This window comes from Plectropomus leopardus, chromosome 5 (genome assembly GCF_008729295.1).
Source record: "Plectropomus leopardus isolate mb chromosome 5, YSFRI_Pleo_2.0, whole genome shotgun sequence".
Lineage (NCBI taxonomy): Eukaryota > Metazoa > Chordata > Actinopteri > Perciformes > Serranidae > Plectropomus > Plectropomus leopardus.
Window position 1 is genome coordinate 4,589,711 of NC_056467.1, and position 19,923 is coordinate 4,609,633.

Sequence of the window (19,923 nt, forward strand, 5' to 3'; positions counted from 1 at the left end):
AGTTCTGATCACTCGTGACTATTATTTAATCAGTGAAAGCTGATTTCACTCCTCTGCTTTACAGACATAAATAAATGTCATCATCTGTCTGTCTTTTAGTCACATAGGCTTCAATTTCACACTCAGAGAGGCTGATGTGCTAAATACAAAAGCATTACAGCTCTTAATATTTTCAATTGAATTCATTAGACTTGGTGATTATGGCAGAAATATAAATCCAAAACAATGAAATAGACCTGCACATAGACCAAACACAACCTTTATTTACTTCATTTGGGCATTTTTCCAAAGTCAAATTACAAATAAATAGTTGGATCCACTTATGTTACAAGGCAGGCTCTCGATACAGAGAAGGAGTGGAGCTCCAAAACAGGTCCATGACGATAAAGCTTCAGTTAAAATAGAGGCTATACATGTGCTTCCTCTGCTGATCACAGCTCCACGTACATATTCACTATATGTACACTTCAGGAGAAACATCATATGAAAAATCAGGCAGGATTTAGAAAGGCGTGACTCAGAATCACACGAGAAGGCAACAGGTGTCACATTGTGAGGGATGCTGCTGGGGCCATGTTTGTGCCGTGTATGAGTCACACACACTTAGTCATACTCATGCAGATGACAGAAATGTGTGACTTTAAGCTGGTAATGACCATCCTGCAAAAGTCGCACTTGTCAAAGTGTGCTATTTTTTCTAGCACACCCACGCACATTAAAAGTTTTATTTTTGTCCCATTTGTAATCAACTGCCGTATTTGGACAGAAATGAAACATTTCCATATTGCACTATGATTTATCAAACATGGCAGTGATTATACAGTCATTTCATCTGTAATACAAGCAAGTAAATGTGCATTTTTGTGCACAATGGGGTCTGTACAGCACGTAAAAAGTATCACTTTAGGAAAATACAATAGACTAAACAACAGTGCATCTTTTCTTTTTAAATAAGACTATGACGTGCAATTCTTATTTTCCTAAAAAATGGACGATGTGCTAAATGCTGATGATAAAAAGAAAACAATGTTTAGACCAAGGACCGTATTCACAAACATTCTGAGAAAAGTCTTAGAGAGCTCCTTAGCCTAAAAACTTCTATAAATGAGTCCTAGATTAGGAGTGATTTAGGAAAGGTCTCAGAGCAAGGAAGGGACAGAAACTTGTATCTTAGAGAGGAGGTGTGGTTGACCCCATTGCTAGGTATGATGTATTCTTTTAACAGATGTGATTGGTTGTCACAGACACCCTTATGTGAGCCTGCAAGGTGTGGACACCCAGTAGAAATAAAATAAAGTGTCACATTATGAGACTGTGACAGCGATTTTTATGTGATAACACTGCTGCAATGTCACATTTTTCCAGTTGCTATTCATCTTAGTGTTGTGATCACTTTATTTCTGACACTATTCTGTGTTTCAATGGCTGGGAGATTAGATTAGATTAGAGATGCTAATGAGACTGACCACAAACATTATCCCTGCACCATTGAATCTGTGGCGTTTCATTAATACATCCAGTGTTTGGAGAATATTTCTCTGACTTCTGTGTTTCTGCAATTTTCTCTTCTGCTACTCCTAAAGTTTTTCACCTTAGCAGCTATCTTTGGCTAAGATGCTTTGTGAATACATTTCATCTTTACCAGGAACTTTAAGGGGATATTCTAAGAAAATGTAATAATTCTAAGATTTTCGTCATCAGGAGCAACTCTTACTGTACTAGGAAGATTTGTGAATACGGCCCCCAGATATGTAACATTTTTACCAACCTGCTTACATTTGCCCTGAAGTGACTTTGTGCTTTTGGTATCAAGATGTGCTGATGGGAGAGACGTCCCACCACCGTGGGAGTCAAAGTCCGACTGTGGGTGGGAGACAAAATAAACCTTTGACAGAACTCAAAACATGCAAACAAAAAAAGACTAAAAAAAAAAGAAACAAAAGAATTGACCGTCTCCTGACCTGCAGGAAGAAGGAATTTGGAACCGTTAAGTTAAAAGAAAAATCAAACCTAACTAAAAGAAAGATTTACATTAAAAAGATTTAGTGTCTCATGGGTGGGCACAGAGCAACGAGGCGACAAAGCTGTCCGCCCGACCTGAGCATCTGCTGTGGCACTCAGAAAGAGTTCAACAGACAACATCAGCTAAACCACCATCTGTTTCATAACTCACATCTGGAACAATAAAGCTCCCCACAAAGAGGTCATACACCTGGGTGGAAAAAAAGGAAAAGGCAGCAGTGGACAGGGACACTTTATGTTTTCTTTTTGTGTTTAGTTACAAATTCAAGTAAAAGTCGCTGGAATTGGCAGCACACTACCCTTAAGATTTACCACAGAGTCAGGTCTCTTATGTTGATGGGGAAGGATATAAGGGAGCAATGAAAGGGTACAGGGTGTGTTCAGAGTCAAGTGTTGGTCTTTGCTTTGAGAATTAACGATGCTGTGCTGGTCTTTATTTCCCACCGTACATTCTCTCAATGTCGTCCTTGTAATGTGTTTTCAGCTCTTTGCGTTTGAGCTTGAATGCGTCAGTCACTAGTCCTGTCTCCGGAGTCCACGGGTCAGGGCTCAGGCAGATCTTGCGAGGGATCTCAAAACGCTCTAGTTGAGCTTGGACAGAAGAAGACAAAACATTTACTCATTGTCAACCCTAAAAAGTTCCAACATGGTACAACCTCTTCCTTGACCTCTTCTCACCTGCTAGAGCAGCCTCAGTGATGATCTTGAGGGCCAGCTCCTCCATGGCCTTACTGTTGCACAGCTCCTCCCACGAGCCTCGAATGCCATACTGGTCAGCCAGAGCCAGCAGCTGCTTCTGATTGGGCACCACAAAGCCAATCACGTACGTCTCATCACTGCAGAGGAGCGGGAGGAGAAGAGACGTCAAGAGGGATGTCAGAGTGAAAGCAAAACAGAATAAAGTTATTAAGTGACACTGGTCTTTGTGTGTAGTCTAGCGAGTGGATGTTCGTCCGAATAAGGTGATGGAGCACAAACGTGTGCTCGTGCAAACCATCAATTCTTCTCCAAGTGAGAAATTTACCCATAAAAGGTAATGGAAATCATAACATGCCTGAGCAGAGTGTGAACAGATTAGAACCTCCAAGTATCTTTAAAACAGTATCTACTGCCCGTGCAGCATTAATATTTTAGGCCATTTCAGGCTGCAGGAATCTGTTCAGATTCTGTTGTATCAAATGGAGACGGAGGCACCGCCACCTTCAAAGTCTGTTGTCAGTAGAAGTGTAATAGAAGAATCAATCTCCCTAAAAGTCACAGTCTGTCATCCACATTCAGGGAATTACCTTCAGGTTTTGTCCCAGTTTGATACTATTTAGATTTATACAACATTAGAATTCATTTGGAGCCGTGTTTATGGCTATCTGATGAATGTAAGTCTAATATTGACTTTTTTTTAGGTCTTTTTAATACTCCATCACCAAGACTAGACTCCATTATAAACAGGAGCTGCTAGCTGTTCAACTTTGGACTAGCAATTCGAGCAATAACCACAACATAAAAGTTCTCGGCCATACAATCAACCAATGAGCTAGAAGATGCTGAAAAGCTCTGTTGTCGCAATTTTGTGCGTTTTGGGTTCAAATCTGTTTTCCCAGACATCAGACTTTGGGTGGGAGACAAAATACACTCTTGATGTAACTCAAAACATGTAAACAACAACAAAAAAAAATCTTGGCATTTAACAATGAAGAAGCAAAGCCTCGACTACTTAATGGATCCTGTCACGTCATACTGAAAACGGTCTGTCGTTTTCACAAATAACTGCAGCATTTAAAATATATAATTAGCTATCTGATGTTTCTGCTGTGCTCATTTTATGCACTGTTGCTTTGCTAGCGTTATTGATAAACAAGATCTACCAGAATCACTCTTCAGTCAATGCACTAACATACACACACACACACACACACACACACACACACCTGTTGGCATAGGCACAGATGTTGTCGACCAAAGGGCAGTTCTTCAACATGGCCTCCACCTTCCCCAGGGAGACGTACTCTCCTGCCTGCAGCTTCACCAAGTCTTTCTTACGATCTGGAAACACAGCAGAGACAGCTGCCTGTGATAAAGTGTACATCCATGTGCACATCCATGAGTGTGGATATGTTTGTATTACTTGAAAAAAGAAAGTGAACAAGCTGGGGAAGGGCCCATTTTCCACTGAACTGTGTACATCTGAGTAGTGTCATCTAGATAACAGAGAAAATTTTGGGGGTTGTGGTTGACTAAAGTAAACAAAACTGTTGAGTAATTCTGGGAAGGGAGGTACAATCTGATTTGTTAAAAGGCTCCCTGTCAGACTGATGGATGAATGTGGAGCAGAGAGGTTGTCTGGAATCTTTTTTTTTTTTTTTTAAATGTAGGAGCATCCAAACCAGGGCAGATTACCCAAAGTGGTTATCTACTTTTTACTTTCATCCACTTCTCCATTTAACATCCACCTCTCCTCACCAATTATCTTGAGGCACCCGTCTTGGTGGAACTCTCCAATGTCTCCTGTGCAAAACCACCGCTGGCCGTTTTCATCTACAAAGAAATCTTCTTGGTTTTTCGCCTCATTCTTGTAGTATCCCATGGTTACGTTGGGTCCGCCAATCAGAATCTCTCCTCTTGGATGTGGCATGTCAGTGCTACGGTAACCACCTGAAAGCAGGGTTTGAATTCAGTGGATTGGAAGTGAAAATGCAATAAAACAAATCTTCACATCTGACAGCATGTAAACTCTGAACTCTTTCTGCTCTGCACACCAAGCAGGCAATAAACTCAACTTGATAAGCATCAAGAATTAACAGAGCGCAATAAAAATGAGTTATGATTCCTTACGTAAAAAGATGGAGGTTGTGCAGGAGTGGAAGGAAAAGAAGTATGCTTTCCTTACAAGGCTGCGAAGCAGTTACAGCGGTCCTGAAATGCCGACAGTGTCACTGGCCTTGGGAATGATTAATGGTGGATAGATTGCTAAACTCAGGAAAATAGTTGTGTGTGCATGTGATAACATGCCAGAAAGAAAGGCAACAAGGGCGGATATATGTCTAGGGATTCTCGTGGGTAGTATAATGTAACACTCTTTGCACTTTTTAATTAATTCATTTGATCAGTGATCATTAATATAAAATGCCAATACAGATAATTGTCAGTTATCAGTTAGGCTGATAATCTGTTGACCCCTACTTTGTAGCCAGTCCCCTCAGTTAAAAAAAGTAATCCAATGTTGAAATCTGAGTGAAATTGGCAGGATAAGAGCTAATTAGCTAAATAGATGAGGTTGCATAAGGTTTCGTTGTGATGTGTTCAAGGTCCGCTCAATGATATGATTATTAGGAAAAGGTAAATAAACTGTCACCATGATGTGTTCAGATGTAACATCAAGAAAAAGAAAATTTGGTATTTGGTGAGAAACTTGAATAATACACTTGTTTGGGTAAGAAATTTGTTTCCCAGCAATATACGGACATGGATAGTGGAGCTTGAATTACAACCTGTTAAACGTCCTATAATGAGCTGTAATCACCTTAAAATACAAAATTAAATCTGCTGATGCCAAGATTTTTTTAAAGTAAATATTTAAATTAAAATACAACAATTCATTTCTTAATCACTAAAAACATGACTGAAAGTGACAGTAAAATCTCTTCTGTTAAAAACATATTGTCGCCTTGTCTATCCACCAAATAATAGTAAAGTATCAATAATGGCATCGAGAAGGACTCAGATCGTTAAGGAGTCTTAATAATGATTTCAATTTAAATGAAAATTAGTGATCCCCATCCCTATATACATATGTCCCTGTGAATTCATGTTACACTGTATAATTTCATCATGGATTGTGTGTGTGTGTGTGTGTGTAAGTGTGTGTGTGTGTGTGTGTGTGTGTGTGTGTGTGTGTGTAGCTCCTCTTCCCAGTCTTACTCACCCTCCACCCAGTCTTTGAGCTTGATCTCACAGCAAACCAGCGGCCCTCCCACTCTCCCAGTGCTGTAATCCCACACTAGAACAGACAACACACACACACACACACACACACACACACACACACACACACACACACACATACACACACACACAAACACATGAGATCAAGAAGCATCAAGGCAGTACATTTAATACCATAGCAACACGACCTCACGTGTTCCCTCGCCATGGAAACCCCATCCCAAAGGAATGTCCACAAAACCGTGTTTTCCTGGCTCAAATGACCGCAGCAGAGAGTGACGGGCAGCAAGTTACTCTGTTGGTTTATCTTTCCTGGGAAAGCCAGGGAGTTTTTCCTTTTTTTGACATACATGTTGGCAAAGAAAGCCTAGACATGAGCTTAATCATTCAAGAATATGATTGCGACAGCCATCACCAACACAGATATGTGTGGCATTCTTTTACGCAAATTATTATAAGATAAGATTCCCGTTTACGAGAAGCTGTAACGAATGTCTGCGTTTTTGTGGGAGACAATCATTTATACTAACAACTTGACATTTCCACGTCTCACTTTAATGGTTGTGCAACAGGCTAAAAACTTTTTGCTAACAGGGTTCACAGTGTACAACAGTGAGGACTTGTTGCTTTGTTTTTTCCACATCACTGTCTTCCTGTTCTAAACAGATAACCTACTCCCTCCTCTGTTTACTACAGCCCACGCACAATATATCCACTTATTATTTTCCTCTCATCTATTTTCCCATCCCTGCTGCAAAAAACTATCTTTCCATCTTCTTCCATCTCCATCTTCATATCACTTGGAAACTGTCGTTTTCCAAGTAACTTCCCACATTTGCTCAATAATGTGCCACTTTCCAGTTAATGAAACTTCATTTAGAGTTACTTTCATTTCATTTCATTTCCTTAATGTTGATTTATTGCTGTCCTCTTACATTGAGTTATTGCAGAAAAACAAGGCTAAGAGTCTTGGGCCATCTCTGTGACATGGGCCGAGCAGTGCACAAGTGAACCTGGCAAAGCTTGTTAATTTGTGTTGTCATTTTCAGCCGTAACTTCAACGTTTAAAGATATGTAGTTAAATGCTGGTCCTATCTGACATCTTTGATAAACCACAGTACTCGTTAAGAAGCGAAAGCCAAAGCAAAACACATTTTAACCACCCAAAAGACTATATTAGTGTACACTATATTTTAATTTTTTTAATGTAGGCAGTGGTAGTGGCTGTTTTGTAAATGGAGTCTGGTGGCTTTGAGAAAGCACCTTCAGTTTCCCATCAGAAAGGGCCGACTGACGGAAAAGTAAAGGGGTGAAAATGTAGTTAATATAGCTAATATTGTTTTTTTTAGGTGGGCCTTTTTTAGGGATCTTAAAGCTAACCAAATGCTCAGCTTTGTTTCATTTCATGCCGGGGATTTATACCCAGAAGTTATTGTAAAGAGAAACTTTTTTTTTTAAATTTGATATATGATGTTTATTATGGCCACCGTCTAAGTTTAGTGTGTTACCATGTTAACATTTATACAAACATGACAGCTGAGGCAAATGGGAAGGTCATTAGTTTCTTTAGTTATTGGATATTCCAGAATATTTTAATTATTATTAGTTAAATTAGTTTTTCTTTAACCATATCCTATGTTATGACTCTCAGCACTGCTTACGCTCGCTAATGGTTCCAGCTCCGCAGGTCTCCGTCAGGCCGTATCCCTGACCCACCGGGCAGCAGAAACACACATTCATGAAGCGTTGCGTGGCGGCTGAGAGTGGCGCTCCACCCGACAACAACACTCGCGTCCGACCTCCTAGTAGAGAGCGAACTTTCCTAAACACCAGCCTGGATAGATAAAGAGAAATCATTGGTAGATTAACAGTTGAGTAGGAAATAAGTATGTGAACCTGAGATTAACAATAACGCATTCTTTATATCACTTATCAAAGTGCCAATGTAAGAGCTCATCTACACACTTGTCACATAGCGGTGTGCTGTATCCTTTGGCCAGCTGCTCCAGTTTGTAGTTGTATGCCAGAATGAAAAGTGTTCTTTGGACACAGCTCATCTCCTCCACCTTGGTCATCACATTTTTATAGATTCGGTCCATGATCTCCTGGAAGCAGAGGGGGACAGGGACGGACGTTAGATAAAGGGAAAGAACAAAAAGTGATGAAATGAAGGTTGACACGATGAACTGAGCAGGGGCACTATGTAAGGCAGAAGAAGACAAAATGTAGGAGATGAGAGATAGAAAAATGAGGAGGGAAACATCAGACACAATGCCATTGCAGAGAAAGACAGCCAGACATTATAGGAGGACAAGATAAATGTTTGTCAGTATTGGTCCATTTTTGTAAAAGTAAGAGATATGAGGTGCAGCACAGTTGCATTGCCACAGCAGCTCCTAATATGAGGCCCAGCCAGAGCTGGGAGTGGAGATTTTGCCAATTAAAACAAAAGATATGGATCTGAAGTGCAGAGAGGCAGTACATGTTGACTTAAGGAGGTCAAAACCAAAAAAACATTTTGGATATATTCCAGGTTTGCTATCTTTTAGAATAATTTCCTTTTTATTGGGATGGTTAAAACAAGGCTTAAGGAAGCTGAAGTTACAGCAAGTCTCTTAATCCAGCTCTGGATGTACCTGCTATCACCCACTCTCAGAGAACAAGAGGGAGTTTTTTTTCACTCAATACAAAAAAATGTCGATGCTCAAGTCACTACATTATAAATTTAAGAGGGTCAGAGCTCGTAAAAACCAGAACTCGCAAAGAACAGAACAGAGCAACTCTTCTGTATACAAGTCCAGAGGAACAAAGGTACAATGTGGAACACACATGCTCTTCAATTTGGTTGCATAACAGCATGTCTCCCCAATGGACTACTCTCAACAAGTGACCTACAAAAACCAAAGGGACCAAGGGAATCTCTGGGTATGTTCAATAATAAACAGAAGTGAACTGTAGTAAACTTCTTCCATCCAAAATGTTAGGCATAAGGCCACAGCTGATATCATTTAGTTTGGCTATTTTTTGGGGAAAGTACAAAGTTGGCAAGAATGACTGACACTGTAAAAGTAATTGAAGTAACACAAAGTGAAGCTGAAAAATGACTTGATAAAACTGCATTTAGTATCTCCAATGTAAAACCAACATAATTATTAAAGTTAGCTTTATTTCCACATCATCATTATTTACTTTTCGCTTTGTTTTGGTTTTACAACTAGGTCAGGTCAGGGTTTGGCCTATTTCACGTTGTGCTTCATGGTTCGCTTCCCAGATAATATCCTAATCAACTGACTGCTGCCTCACTATGTCGCCTTTCGGTTTTTAACTAATCCCCAAACCCCTTTTTTCAGTTAAAAAGTAATGTAATATGTGGGTATTTAGTGGTGTTGATTGATTCAGGTCCAACTGTTGTCATTTGAGTACAAAGTATTACAATTCTACATATTATGTCTAAATATGCATAGTGACTGCCCTCTAAAGGCTGAAACCTGGCTATTGCAGCTACATTGTTATTGGTTGATCTTGCATCACCAACGAAGCCCTGTCGCTGCCCTCTTAACAACTAACTACTTTGTGTATGTCTGGGTGGCAGGGAGGTGCTGTGGATCAAGAGGCGGCATGATTGAGTGAGCATCCCATCCCTGCCCATTTTTGAGACTTTTTTTTCACATGCCAGGGAGGAGGCACTCAAACCAAAAGTCGGGGCTTTAGTTATGTATGGACATAGTGGTGTAAAGAGGGTCACATGCGTGTTTCATAGTGTAAGATGAGATTTTTTTAATGAAATTTTGAAATGAGGACAGTTCATATGAAGAAGGGGAAGAATGTCAGATGAGATTTATTTTGGTTAAGTTTTATTTTATTTGGTAGATATTTGTTTTCTGATTTATTTAGACAACTAAGTTAATTTCATTAATACTAAATTCATATAGTATATTGACTAATTTGCTACCACTTTAAGTTAAATATAAGGAACCGTTTAATGTGGTGCACCTTCCCTTTAAGGGCAAGGACTGTTCAGATCACGGAGTGATATAAGTTGTGTGTGTTGAGTTGAGATGAGTTAATGAAGCAGGCATTCAAAAAGAGACGTAGAAACCAAGGAGACATCCCCTGTGCTTTTCTTACTCATAGCCCTTAGGTAGTTCAACCTTTAAAGTCAGGGCTGGAAGAAGGCAGCCTTACAATAGCAGCACTGGAGCCGAGTGTTTTCTTACAATGACTATACTAAGCTCAGGTTAGGTTAGGACATGAGAAACTGAATGCCTGTTTGAGTCAGGCTCAGTTACTGATCTCTTAGAATCGAGTTGGGTTTGTAAAGAAACATATGCAGCCTAAGTTACATCATAGTGTGTTTGGTTCTCTGCATTTAGAATAAAGTGGCTTCATGAAAGTGAATTATGTATTTTGTGTGTATTTGGTTTGGATTGTTTAGTGCAGGATAAAGTGGATAAAGTGAGACAAACTGGTGGTAGGAAATAGACTGTGCTGGGAACAGCAGTTACAAAGGAACTGGTACTATTTTGTTTCTTGGCTAGAACACTGCTGCATGCCAAACTTGGTTTTTAAGATTCCTCCTGTCAAAGGGACTGCAGCTGAAAGAACTAAAACCCACAGATCAAGAACACTTCATCATCCAGATCGGCCGTGTCTTCAAAAGCTGGACTCAAACTTAAATGGGGAAAAGGGCAAAAACCAAAAACAATAAAAAACAGCTGGTCCCTGTGCGTGTGTATATGTGTGTGTGTTTGAAGCCAAAGCAGTGAGAGAGGAAGTCTACACAGGATTCATGCAGCAGCCCGTCGTCATATCACAGCAAACAGTTTGTATGTGTGTGTGAGTATGTGTGTATGAGTGTGTGTGTCGTGGGGATAACCACATGGGGCTTTCTCACGTTCTGTTTACAGCTGTGAATGGTTCCAGACACTGGGGCCCTCTGGCCTTTACACTACGACCACTGGGAGATGGGGGGTGGGGGGTGGAGCTGAGCTCATGGTGTGAGAGAGAGGGAGAATACAGCAGCGAGGGCGTATTGTCTCCAACCAGCCGGCGTACAGTCTAGCCAGCATGAGCAATGGAAATATAATCTCTAATCATCAAGGGCTTAATCATTTCAAATTTCTTTGTGGCAGCGGTTAAAGTTTCGTCATATCTTTGTACATTTTATATTGACCGATATAAAAACATCACGATTCAAATTTGAGGCTTTGATATTAGGAAACATACAGAGAGGACAGTCGCAAAGCTTGTAACTTTGTGAACTTTATTCAGAGAGCCCATCATGATGCACTTAATGGTCTCCTTCCCAGAATCTTAAACTTGCTGCAGAACAAAGTTGTTAATATATAACTAACATTATATCTTTTTATAAAGTTGACACTGTGAACTTTTTAGCAAATGTACAAAGTGCTTTGAATTGTCTTGTTGTTAAAAGGTGCTGCACAAAATACATTTTTTCTCGGCCTTGCCTTAACATTCATTAAGTTTTCGTCCTCCTGGTGAATTCAAAGGAATATTTCACCATCAAAATGACCATTTGTATACCAGTTACTCACCCCTTGTTAACCCAAATTTGTGAGAAAATGTATGAAAAATTTAAGTCATAGAAGTCCACGTTTAACAACAGCAAACTTAGATCAAAACATCCATTTACAAACTGTCTCATTTATCCAAGACTCCATTGAGAAAAACAGTAATTTTACCTCCCTGAACGCAGGAGCTGCTGGTCTACCTCTGCCTCGATCAGTTAGTTTGTGTTATTGTGTGACGTTGCTGAATCCAGTTCAACTTTGCTGTTGTTACACCCAGACCTCTTTAACTCCAGTTCATCAATAATTTTTCGCTGTAGGCATGAGAGAAAAACGTTTTCTATACAAATTCAACAGCTGGATGATAGATTGAGTCAGTGATGGTCATTTTGGGGATAAAGTATTCTTTTAAGTTCATTATTCACTCTCCTTTTCTCTCTACTAACTCCTGAGGGGAAAACCTGACTAGATGCTAAAAATGCTCCACTATGTTCACTAGCTAGTCACTAAATTTGTCTGTCTATTGTTTGGTGCTGAGCAGCGTACTGTGAGGTTTAGAGCTAACTCACTAAAACCTACTGATGCTTGAAATTAGTTTGACGAGGGCTGTGATAGTGAATTAAAAGTTGCAGGCTGTAAAACCAAAGCACTTACCTGAAAGATGCTAAAAACAATTATTAGCTGGAGGGAACTGCTGAGTCACATACACGGAGTAATTTGATGCATTATCCATATAAAAATATTAATTATAGCAGGTTTAATTTTTTGAGTGGGACTTTCCATCAACCATATTGACGACTGTGTGGACTCTCTATTAGAAGAAATTCTTGGACTGCACACTTTTATCTCACACTGTGAGATTAACTTTTGTGTTTTCTCTTTCTTGAACTAATAAAGCATTTAAGAAGGTTTGAGCACCCACTCTGCTCTTTCATTGACAAAATAAATACAGTTATGGTATGTTTTGAGTAAAGACCATCCTGGTGTCATCACCGCTGTGATGGATTAATCACTCAAATGTACTTCAAAGACAAGCAGGACTAGCCAAGCTCAAATATTTGAGTCCTGACATTGTTTTGTGATGAAGAGCAGAAATTGGCCAGTAGTAGGAAGCGGAGAATATTTACGCCACGGAGTCCAGCAAATCCTCCAGGCCGACTGGACTCCGTCGCTGCTACTCCACAGCTGGACTACGAACAAAGCGAAATCTGACCTACTGCCAGACAAGGCCAAACTGCATTATTTGAAACACAGACTTATGGGAGAGTGACTCAATGATAGTGTAAAGGTTAAGGCTTCTCAAACGTTCTGTCTAGTGCATAGTGTTGTGCTGAGTGTATTGTTTTGACGTACCGGGACAGCTGCCATCAGAGAGGGCTGCAGGACGCTGGTGTCTCCTTTGCTTCCTTTCTTGATCTTGGTTGACTTTGAGAGGGAAAAAAGAAGCAACATCACAACAATAGTTGCACATATCAGATTTGGAGCATCTCAGTTCAACTCAGACCTGACATCTATTTTTCAAAAGAAATCACTTTTCTATCAAAGTAAATATTTACATTTGACAGGCTGAAACCACTACATTTTTTAAAATTGTTGATCGAAAAATTGCGATTATCAGAGTAGTTGTTGATTAATCTTCTGGTCATGGACAAATCGATTAACGGACGAATATTTTTTACTGTGATCCATTGGCAATCTGGTGCCAGGTGGGACGCATTTGACTACATATTAATACATACAGTACATAATGCATATATAAAACATACATATTTGTAGATAAAAAATGATAAATAAAAAAAGCTCCCTGAGGTTTGATAAACGTTCCTCCCATGCTGACACTTTCTTTGCACTTTTTAATGAATTAATTTTATTGGCAATCATAAATGCAAATACAGACAATCGTCAAAATGCCAAATATTGGTCCCAATAATCGGCCATGCCATGTAATCTGTCAACCCTTAGTCATTACATCTACATTACTAATCATTAATGTACCAATAGTCATATACAATATTGTGTATCCAGATATAGCCTAAAAATATCAAACTATAACTTTCAGCCAATATCACCAGATCAAATATAGTATCATCAGATATTAACAGGCTCTTAAATGCTTCAGGATTTTGAAATGTCATAACACAAGCAACCATAGGAGGTTGAAAATTTGTTACAAAGTTATGGTTTGAGCAAATTTTTTGTGTTAACAGCAGTAAACACAGAGGTTCGATAACCAGCACTAGCCATCGGGCTGCACAGATTATATTATGTTTTTTATGAAATGCAAAAATATTCCAGTTCCAGTCTTATGTTACCTGGTCAGCTAGAGTCTGAGGTGAAGAATAGCCGATCCTACAGCCGTGAGAAACACATACGAGCTCTGCACTGAGCTCCAGTACATGGGCGAGAGGCAGGTAGCCAATGTAGGTGTCCTCCTCACTGTGAAGACAAAGACACTCCATGAGACATGCTCTGAAAGTACTAAGTGCAGTCTCATTGAGGCATTAGCTGTAGTTAATTTCATAAAGCTGAATAAATGTAATTTACACATGTACAATTTACTGTATATATCTGCAATTCAAAGGTTGGAGGAGGTTTGCAGGGTTCCTGCGGATCCTAAAAAAAAAGCCCTAAAAGGCATTTAATTTATTAATTTAAAAATAAGATCTCAATTGGTATTAAATTGACTTACATTATTCTTAAGTCTTAAAAATGCTCAGACCGGAAGTAGGATTTTTTTCTAACGTTGCACTATAAAATGTCAAAATAATTACAATCATTTTTGATAATAATAATATGTGTATTTTTTTTGTTAAATAATTTAATAAATTCCTTTTCTTAAACTTATCACTATGGGAATCCAAGCAGTTGAAACTCACATGCAGATCGAGATACACAAAATTGCCCAGAAAACTGGCTATAAATGTCAGATATTTCCCACTTCTGTTGTTCTGTTGTTCTGTTTGTTGTTTGTTTGGGTTTTTTTTTAACATTTGACGTAGATAATCAAATTTTCACTGGAGAAAAAAGGGCATGTTTGATGTTACAATAAACATTTGTTCAAATAAAATTGTCCTTTAATTTTAGTTATTAGAAAATTGGTCTTAAACTTAATTCCAAGTGGCATTAAAAAAAGTCTTAAAAAGATCAAAGCTGCATGAACCCTGGGTTTATCACCATGTTAGTTAATACCCAAAGGAAAACCATCATTTTCATCAAAAGTCTGATTAAGATTGCAACATCCGTAACTCCTCTAACCTCCATCATTCTCCCCCCAACTCCCACCCCGTTCTTTCCTCCACTCATCCTCAACTCCCCTTCTACTGCATTTCCTCCCACCCCCACCCCGTTCCCCAGAGAGACGGGTCATTTTTTGTTTTAATGTAAACATTTTTTTGCTGTATGATGGCCCTAGATGGCTGACTCATACTTGTGCACGTGCTTAGTCGACATGGAAGCCCCAACTGAGAAGTTAGTCTGAAAGAGCATTTGGCAATTTTCCTTAAACGCAGTGCTATCGCTTAACCTTGCAGCCGACAGCAAATAGCCGGCGACAGGAGATATAGGTAAGAGAGGAGAGAAACTGCAGAGAAGAAGAATTTAATGTCCTCACTGTGCTGATATAATGCATTTAAACGGCTTATCTCCTTTTCAGATACACTGAGCTGAGGAAACATTTTCAGGCATAAAGTGGATTTAGGTGCATACAGCACCATGCTCACTTTGGGCAAACTGTAGTAGTGATAGAGATGAGAAGGCAATAGTGTGTAATTAAGCTCACAACAGTAATGTAAAGCTCAACTCCCACAAACTCCAGCAGTTAAATGGCACAGTTTAGATTAAAGAAAAAGGTCAACATTTTGGAACACACTGAATTGCCACAAGTAAGATAATTAGATAATTTTTTGCCACTTTTTTGTCATTTTTTGTCCCTTTTGGACAGAAGCCAGCTGTATTCCCTTGTTTCCAGTCATTATACCAGACTAAGCCAAGCAACTGCTGGTTATAGCTTCTTGATTTGTCTTACAGATATAAATCTTCACATCTAACTTTTGGAAAGAAAGCGAAGAAGCTTTTTTTTTTTTTTTGTGTGTGTGTGTGTGTGTGTGTGTGTGTGTGTGAGAGAGAGTGCCAATACAATAACCGTTTTGACACTTTGAGGAATATCGTTTTTGTTGCAAAACCTTGAGTCAAACAAGCAGCCGTACAGGAACTTTGCCTAAAAAAAATACAGTCTAAAACTGACAAAATCATGATATTCAGGAACTTTGTTATCAAACACAAAGTAAACTCCACAGCAAATCTGACCAAACACTGTTAGAAATGTCCTCGACGTATAAAGTCTTACTTAACCCTTTGAAACCTGGGGTGTCATCACTTTTCTTGTGTGGCTTTCAGATGCCTTTCACAAGTATTTAAACCTTTGAACCCAGAGCAAATAGGTTTTATTTCTTTCAAAACCTCGGGGAAAAGGAAATAAGTAACTTTGTAATAAATGTTTCACAAATTGCAAGAAAGTAATTAATTTAAAATAAATAAGTAAGCTAAGGAGTTATAATTTTTGAGCACTCTTGTAGGCCATCCCAGTGTTTTTTTCTTCTTTTTAACTCCTTTTTTAAAAAAACTACTATTCAGGTAATTCTTGTACTTTTTTACTTATGTTGGTGTTATTTCCTTGCTGTCTTCCCATGTTTTTGAAAGAAATCAAGCCAATTTGCTCAGGTTTCAAGAGATTAAGTGAGACAGTGCATACAGTCAAAAAAGTACTGAAATTTGTCTTATACATATATCACATTTTTTTAACCTATGATAAAGATTATTAGATATGTATGTATTGCCTACCAGAGGTTGGGTATCCGCTCGGCCATGCCCGTGATGCCAGCGATGATGTTGCTATGGGAGATCATGACGCCCTTCGGTATGCCTGTGGATCCGCTGGTGTACATGATGACAGCGATGTCTGAGGGCAGCGGCTGCTTACGCTCACGTGCTGCTGTAATGAGAATGTCAAAGCACACACACACACACACACACACACACACACACAAGCATGCATGAATACCATAAAACTGCATTACTGTAATAGCTTGTAAAATTGAACTTCGATGAGTGTATATTGTATTTACATACACAGACTAAACTATAACAGAAAAAAAATGAATCAGTGTTTATACATTGTCCACACAGACAGATTGTTGGAACAAAAGTCCGTCAGATTGAAGAGAGGGAAATGCAGTGGGTGTTAAAGGCCGAGGAAACATTTAAAAGTGTGTAAAAGTTGAAACACATGGATGGAAAACAGTCAGCTGTGATATTAAACAAGCAGGCCCCTCTTGGCACGCTGAAGAGTTTTTGTCTAACCGTGCTCGCCAAAAGCACAATCTACAATCATCCTTTCACTCTCGCGCACTTTTGTCTATCCTTTGTTTCCCTGTCTCTGCTCTTTCATCTACTCCTGTCTGACACTCTTTATCTCACTTAATCTAATCTTAATCTCTCCTTCTTTACTCTTTAATCTTTATTTTCTCTCTTATCAGAACTCAAACTGCGTACATTTGGTGGGCACTATGTCATCTTCAGTTAATCCTTATTTTTGTGTGTTTCTGTGTGTGACTTCCCAGTCACCTTGCAGGCCTAAATCGTCTTTGATACTGTATCCATGCATGTTTTCAAGAACCCTTTAATGCAGTTACTCTAATACAGATGTATTAGGCTGTGGTGCAGACTAGTGCGTACTACGTGTCGTCCAACCACATCTGAAGGCACGAGTGTGTGTGTAGCTTTTCCTAACAGCCACACACGAAGATAGGGAGAAAAAAAATCCTGCCATTAAAAAGAGGGATAAGTTGCAAAAAAATGCACAAATGGGTATAACATTACACACTTACACAATCTTTCTCCATATGAGAAAGTGACAGAGGTAGTTGTGTAACGAATGAAAAAGGAGAGACTTTGTCTTTTTATGTAACTTTTATTTCTGTATGTAATTATGATGGGCGGCACGGTGGTTCAGAAGGTCAGGTATGGAGTTAGCATGTCCTCCCTTTGTCTGCCCCCACCATGAAAAACATGTACTTAGGTTAATACCCCTGTTGGTGCTCCTGACAAAGACATTGCAGAAGATCTGGATATGGTCCCCAAGCGCTGCACTCGGCTGCACTCGGCTGCTCACAATGGAAATAAGCCTGCGTTTTTATTGTTTACATCCTGGACGATTGTAGATGAAGTCCTCAGATAAAGCAGTTTTATGTTTATTTTATGATTGTTAAATCTATCTATCTATCTATCTATCTATCTATCTATCTATCTATTGAGGTTTAAAATCAAGATGCCTTATCAAATCCAAGAATTTATTTGTTGAATGTTTCATGAAATAAAGGATTATTTTTTCATGAAACAAGACATTCATGTGTTTCTGGGCCTCCTGTAAAGATCAAATCAGTTTAAAGAAGGAACAAAACCATTTGGTGGTTTGCCCGGCTTGCAGCAGTGTACTTTTCGTTCCTCTATGTTTAGCACTGTGTGGAACAAAAACAGAACAAAAATGACAAACCAAACAGACGATGAAGGGGAAGCAAAGGAGAGGAGAGTAAATCACATTTCAGTCACAAGGGGAGCATCTTTCCTCTTCCTCTTTTTCTTTGACTCGGATATGAGACATGTAGGAGTGTGCGCTCTGAGAGTTGATGTCATGTGAAGTTAACAGTGCTTGACCCTCCCCTATATCCCTGTGCTCCATCCTCCCTTTCCTAAACCGACTTCCTTCTCTCTTTATCTGCACATGACACTACCAGCTTCTCTTGTTTTGGGTCAGTCGGTTCAAGGGGGCCACAAGAAAAAGGGCGAAGAGGTTTTCCTCATCTATCCAGTCCACTAAGTGAATAAGCATCGAGTGAATCGACCTTAATCTGACACAGATGTGAGCACTTCCTTATTCACATGACCTAATGGGACTGATATCAATCCGCCCCCAAGAAAAAACCCACCATGACCATCCCATTAAGAGCGGGACTCTGTGTTACTAACCTCTAAGCTACTGAAACAACAGAGATGCACGGTATATAACACTTGGGTGAAGAATTAGATTTAATAAGTTGATGCAACAGGAAGAGATGACACTGACATTTTTGATTTAGTGTAAGGAGAAGGCGATCTTAAGGTTAAGGTGGTTGGAGCCGACTGCTTTCAAATACTTTTACAATAAATAATTGAATATTTAAAATACATGAAGGTCCTTTAACCCTTTGAAACCAGGACTGACCAGGGATGTAACGATTCATCAAACTCACGATTTGATACGATTCACAATACTGGGTTCATGATACAATTTTCTAACGATTTTTTTAAATACAAAATGAGATTACAGAAAAATTTTGACTGAAAAATATTCTATTAATTATTTCAAACAAAAATTATACAAAATGCTGTATTGTCTCTTCTTTGTTATATCAAATTAAAGAATTCCTTATTATTTCTGAGGCACTCTCTGTGGCTCTTGTACTTGTTTGGGCGAGCAGGTTTGCAAATGCGCTTGTCAGAGTGGTTTGGCCGTAGCTGTCGTTAAGGAGTAACGTGCATAGGTAGGGCTGACCGGAGCTCATTAGTATGATGCCTGCTCTCATGCTGCATCATGTTAGTTGTACTATTTGTGTAGTTCAACACCCTCTTGCAGATATTGAGTCCAGGTTAATGTTTGTGTCAAATTTGAACGAATTTCCTTGAGGGGTTCTTGAGATTTCGGTACAGGCAACCCAAAAACATGATGTCTCTGGCCTTGGCTATCACGGAGTGGAGGCATAAAAAAGGCAAAGAGCAACTTGTTCCAAGAATCGCAAGAAATAATTCGATTTAGAAAGTTATTTTCAAGTTTGAAAGGATTCGTGTTACCGTTGTCAGGTCTGGCTCCCAGCTTCTGAACAGCAGCCATGTTGTGCACGTTGATGCCACGTGGATAGCCGGGCCATGAGGTCGGTGTGTTTTCCACAACAATGATATGCTGCAGCTTCGGAACTTCAATCAGGATAGCCTGACACACACACACACACACACACACGTAAGCATGAGCAAAAATATGACAAGCATCGACGTACCGCGTACACATTAGTACAGGATAAAAAAACAGGTTTCTTCTTAGACAAGAGACCAAACACCACATGGCCATCATCTTCATCAGTTACTGGGCTGAGAGAGGATGTGTGAGAATGAGCAGAGGAGCTGTGTTTACACAACCTCGATAAACGGGGACATGAATTACCAGAACACTATTTGTCTTTGCAATTTAACCTGTCCAAAATGGGTCTTAACATCCGGCACGTGCACTTCTTATTGTTATGTCTCTTTAGTAAAACTCTGCGCCTCTCCTTGTCCTCGATTAGCCCTGTCCCACTATTTCAGATTCCCCCTGGTGAATAACAGCAGCTGAAAAGTTGCCTTAATA

General features: G+C 39.4%; 1 protein-coding gene across 2 annotated transcripts in view; it reads right to left on the reverse strand.

Moving 5' to 3' along the window:
* Positions 1 to 243: 243 nt before the first annotated feature.
* The window catches only part of acsl3a (acyl-CoA synthetase long chain family member 3a), a 30,298-nt gene continuing 10,618 nt past the window's right edge, over positions 244 to 19,923 (reverse strand). The window contains exons 4-14 of one of the 2 annotated variants that reach the window (XM_042487114.1): positions 19,374 to 19,512; positions 16,329 to 16,476; positions 13,802 to 13,925; positions 12,843 to 12,914; positions 7,927 to 8,066; positions 7,623 to 7,795; positions 5,942 to 6,016; positions 4,480 to 4,671; positions 3,948 to 4,062; positions 2,701 to 2,858; positions 244 to 2,613 (exon numbers count right to left, since the gene is read on the reverse strand). In XM_042487114.1, coding sequence (XP_042343048.1) covers positions 2,456 to 2,613; positions 2,701 to 2,858; positions 3,948 to 4,062; positions 4,480 to 4,671; positions 5,942 to 6,016; positions 7,623 to 7,795; positions 7,927 to 8,066; positions 12,843 to 12,914; positions 13,802 to 13,925; positions 16,329 to 16,476; positions 19,374 to 19,512 — 1,494 coding nt within the window. In that variant the 3' untranslated portion in view covers positions 244 to 2,455. Of the gene's footprint in view, positions 2,614 to 2,700; positions 2,859 to 3,947; positions 4,063 to 4,479; positions 4,672 to 5,941; positions 6,017 to 7,622; positions 7,796 to 7,926; positions 8,067 to 12,842; positions 12,915 to 13,801; positions 13,926 to 16,328; positions 16,480 to 19,373; positions 19,513 to 19,923 lie in introns of both variants that reach the window. The other variant, XM_042487113.1, reaches the window with a different exon arrangement.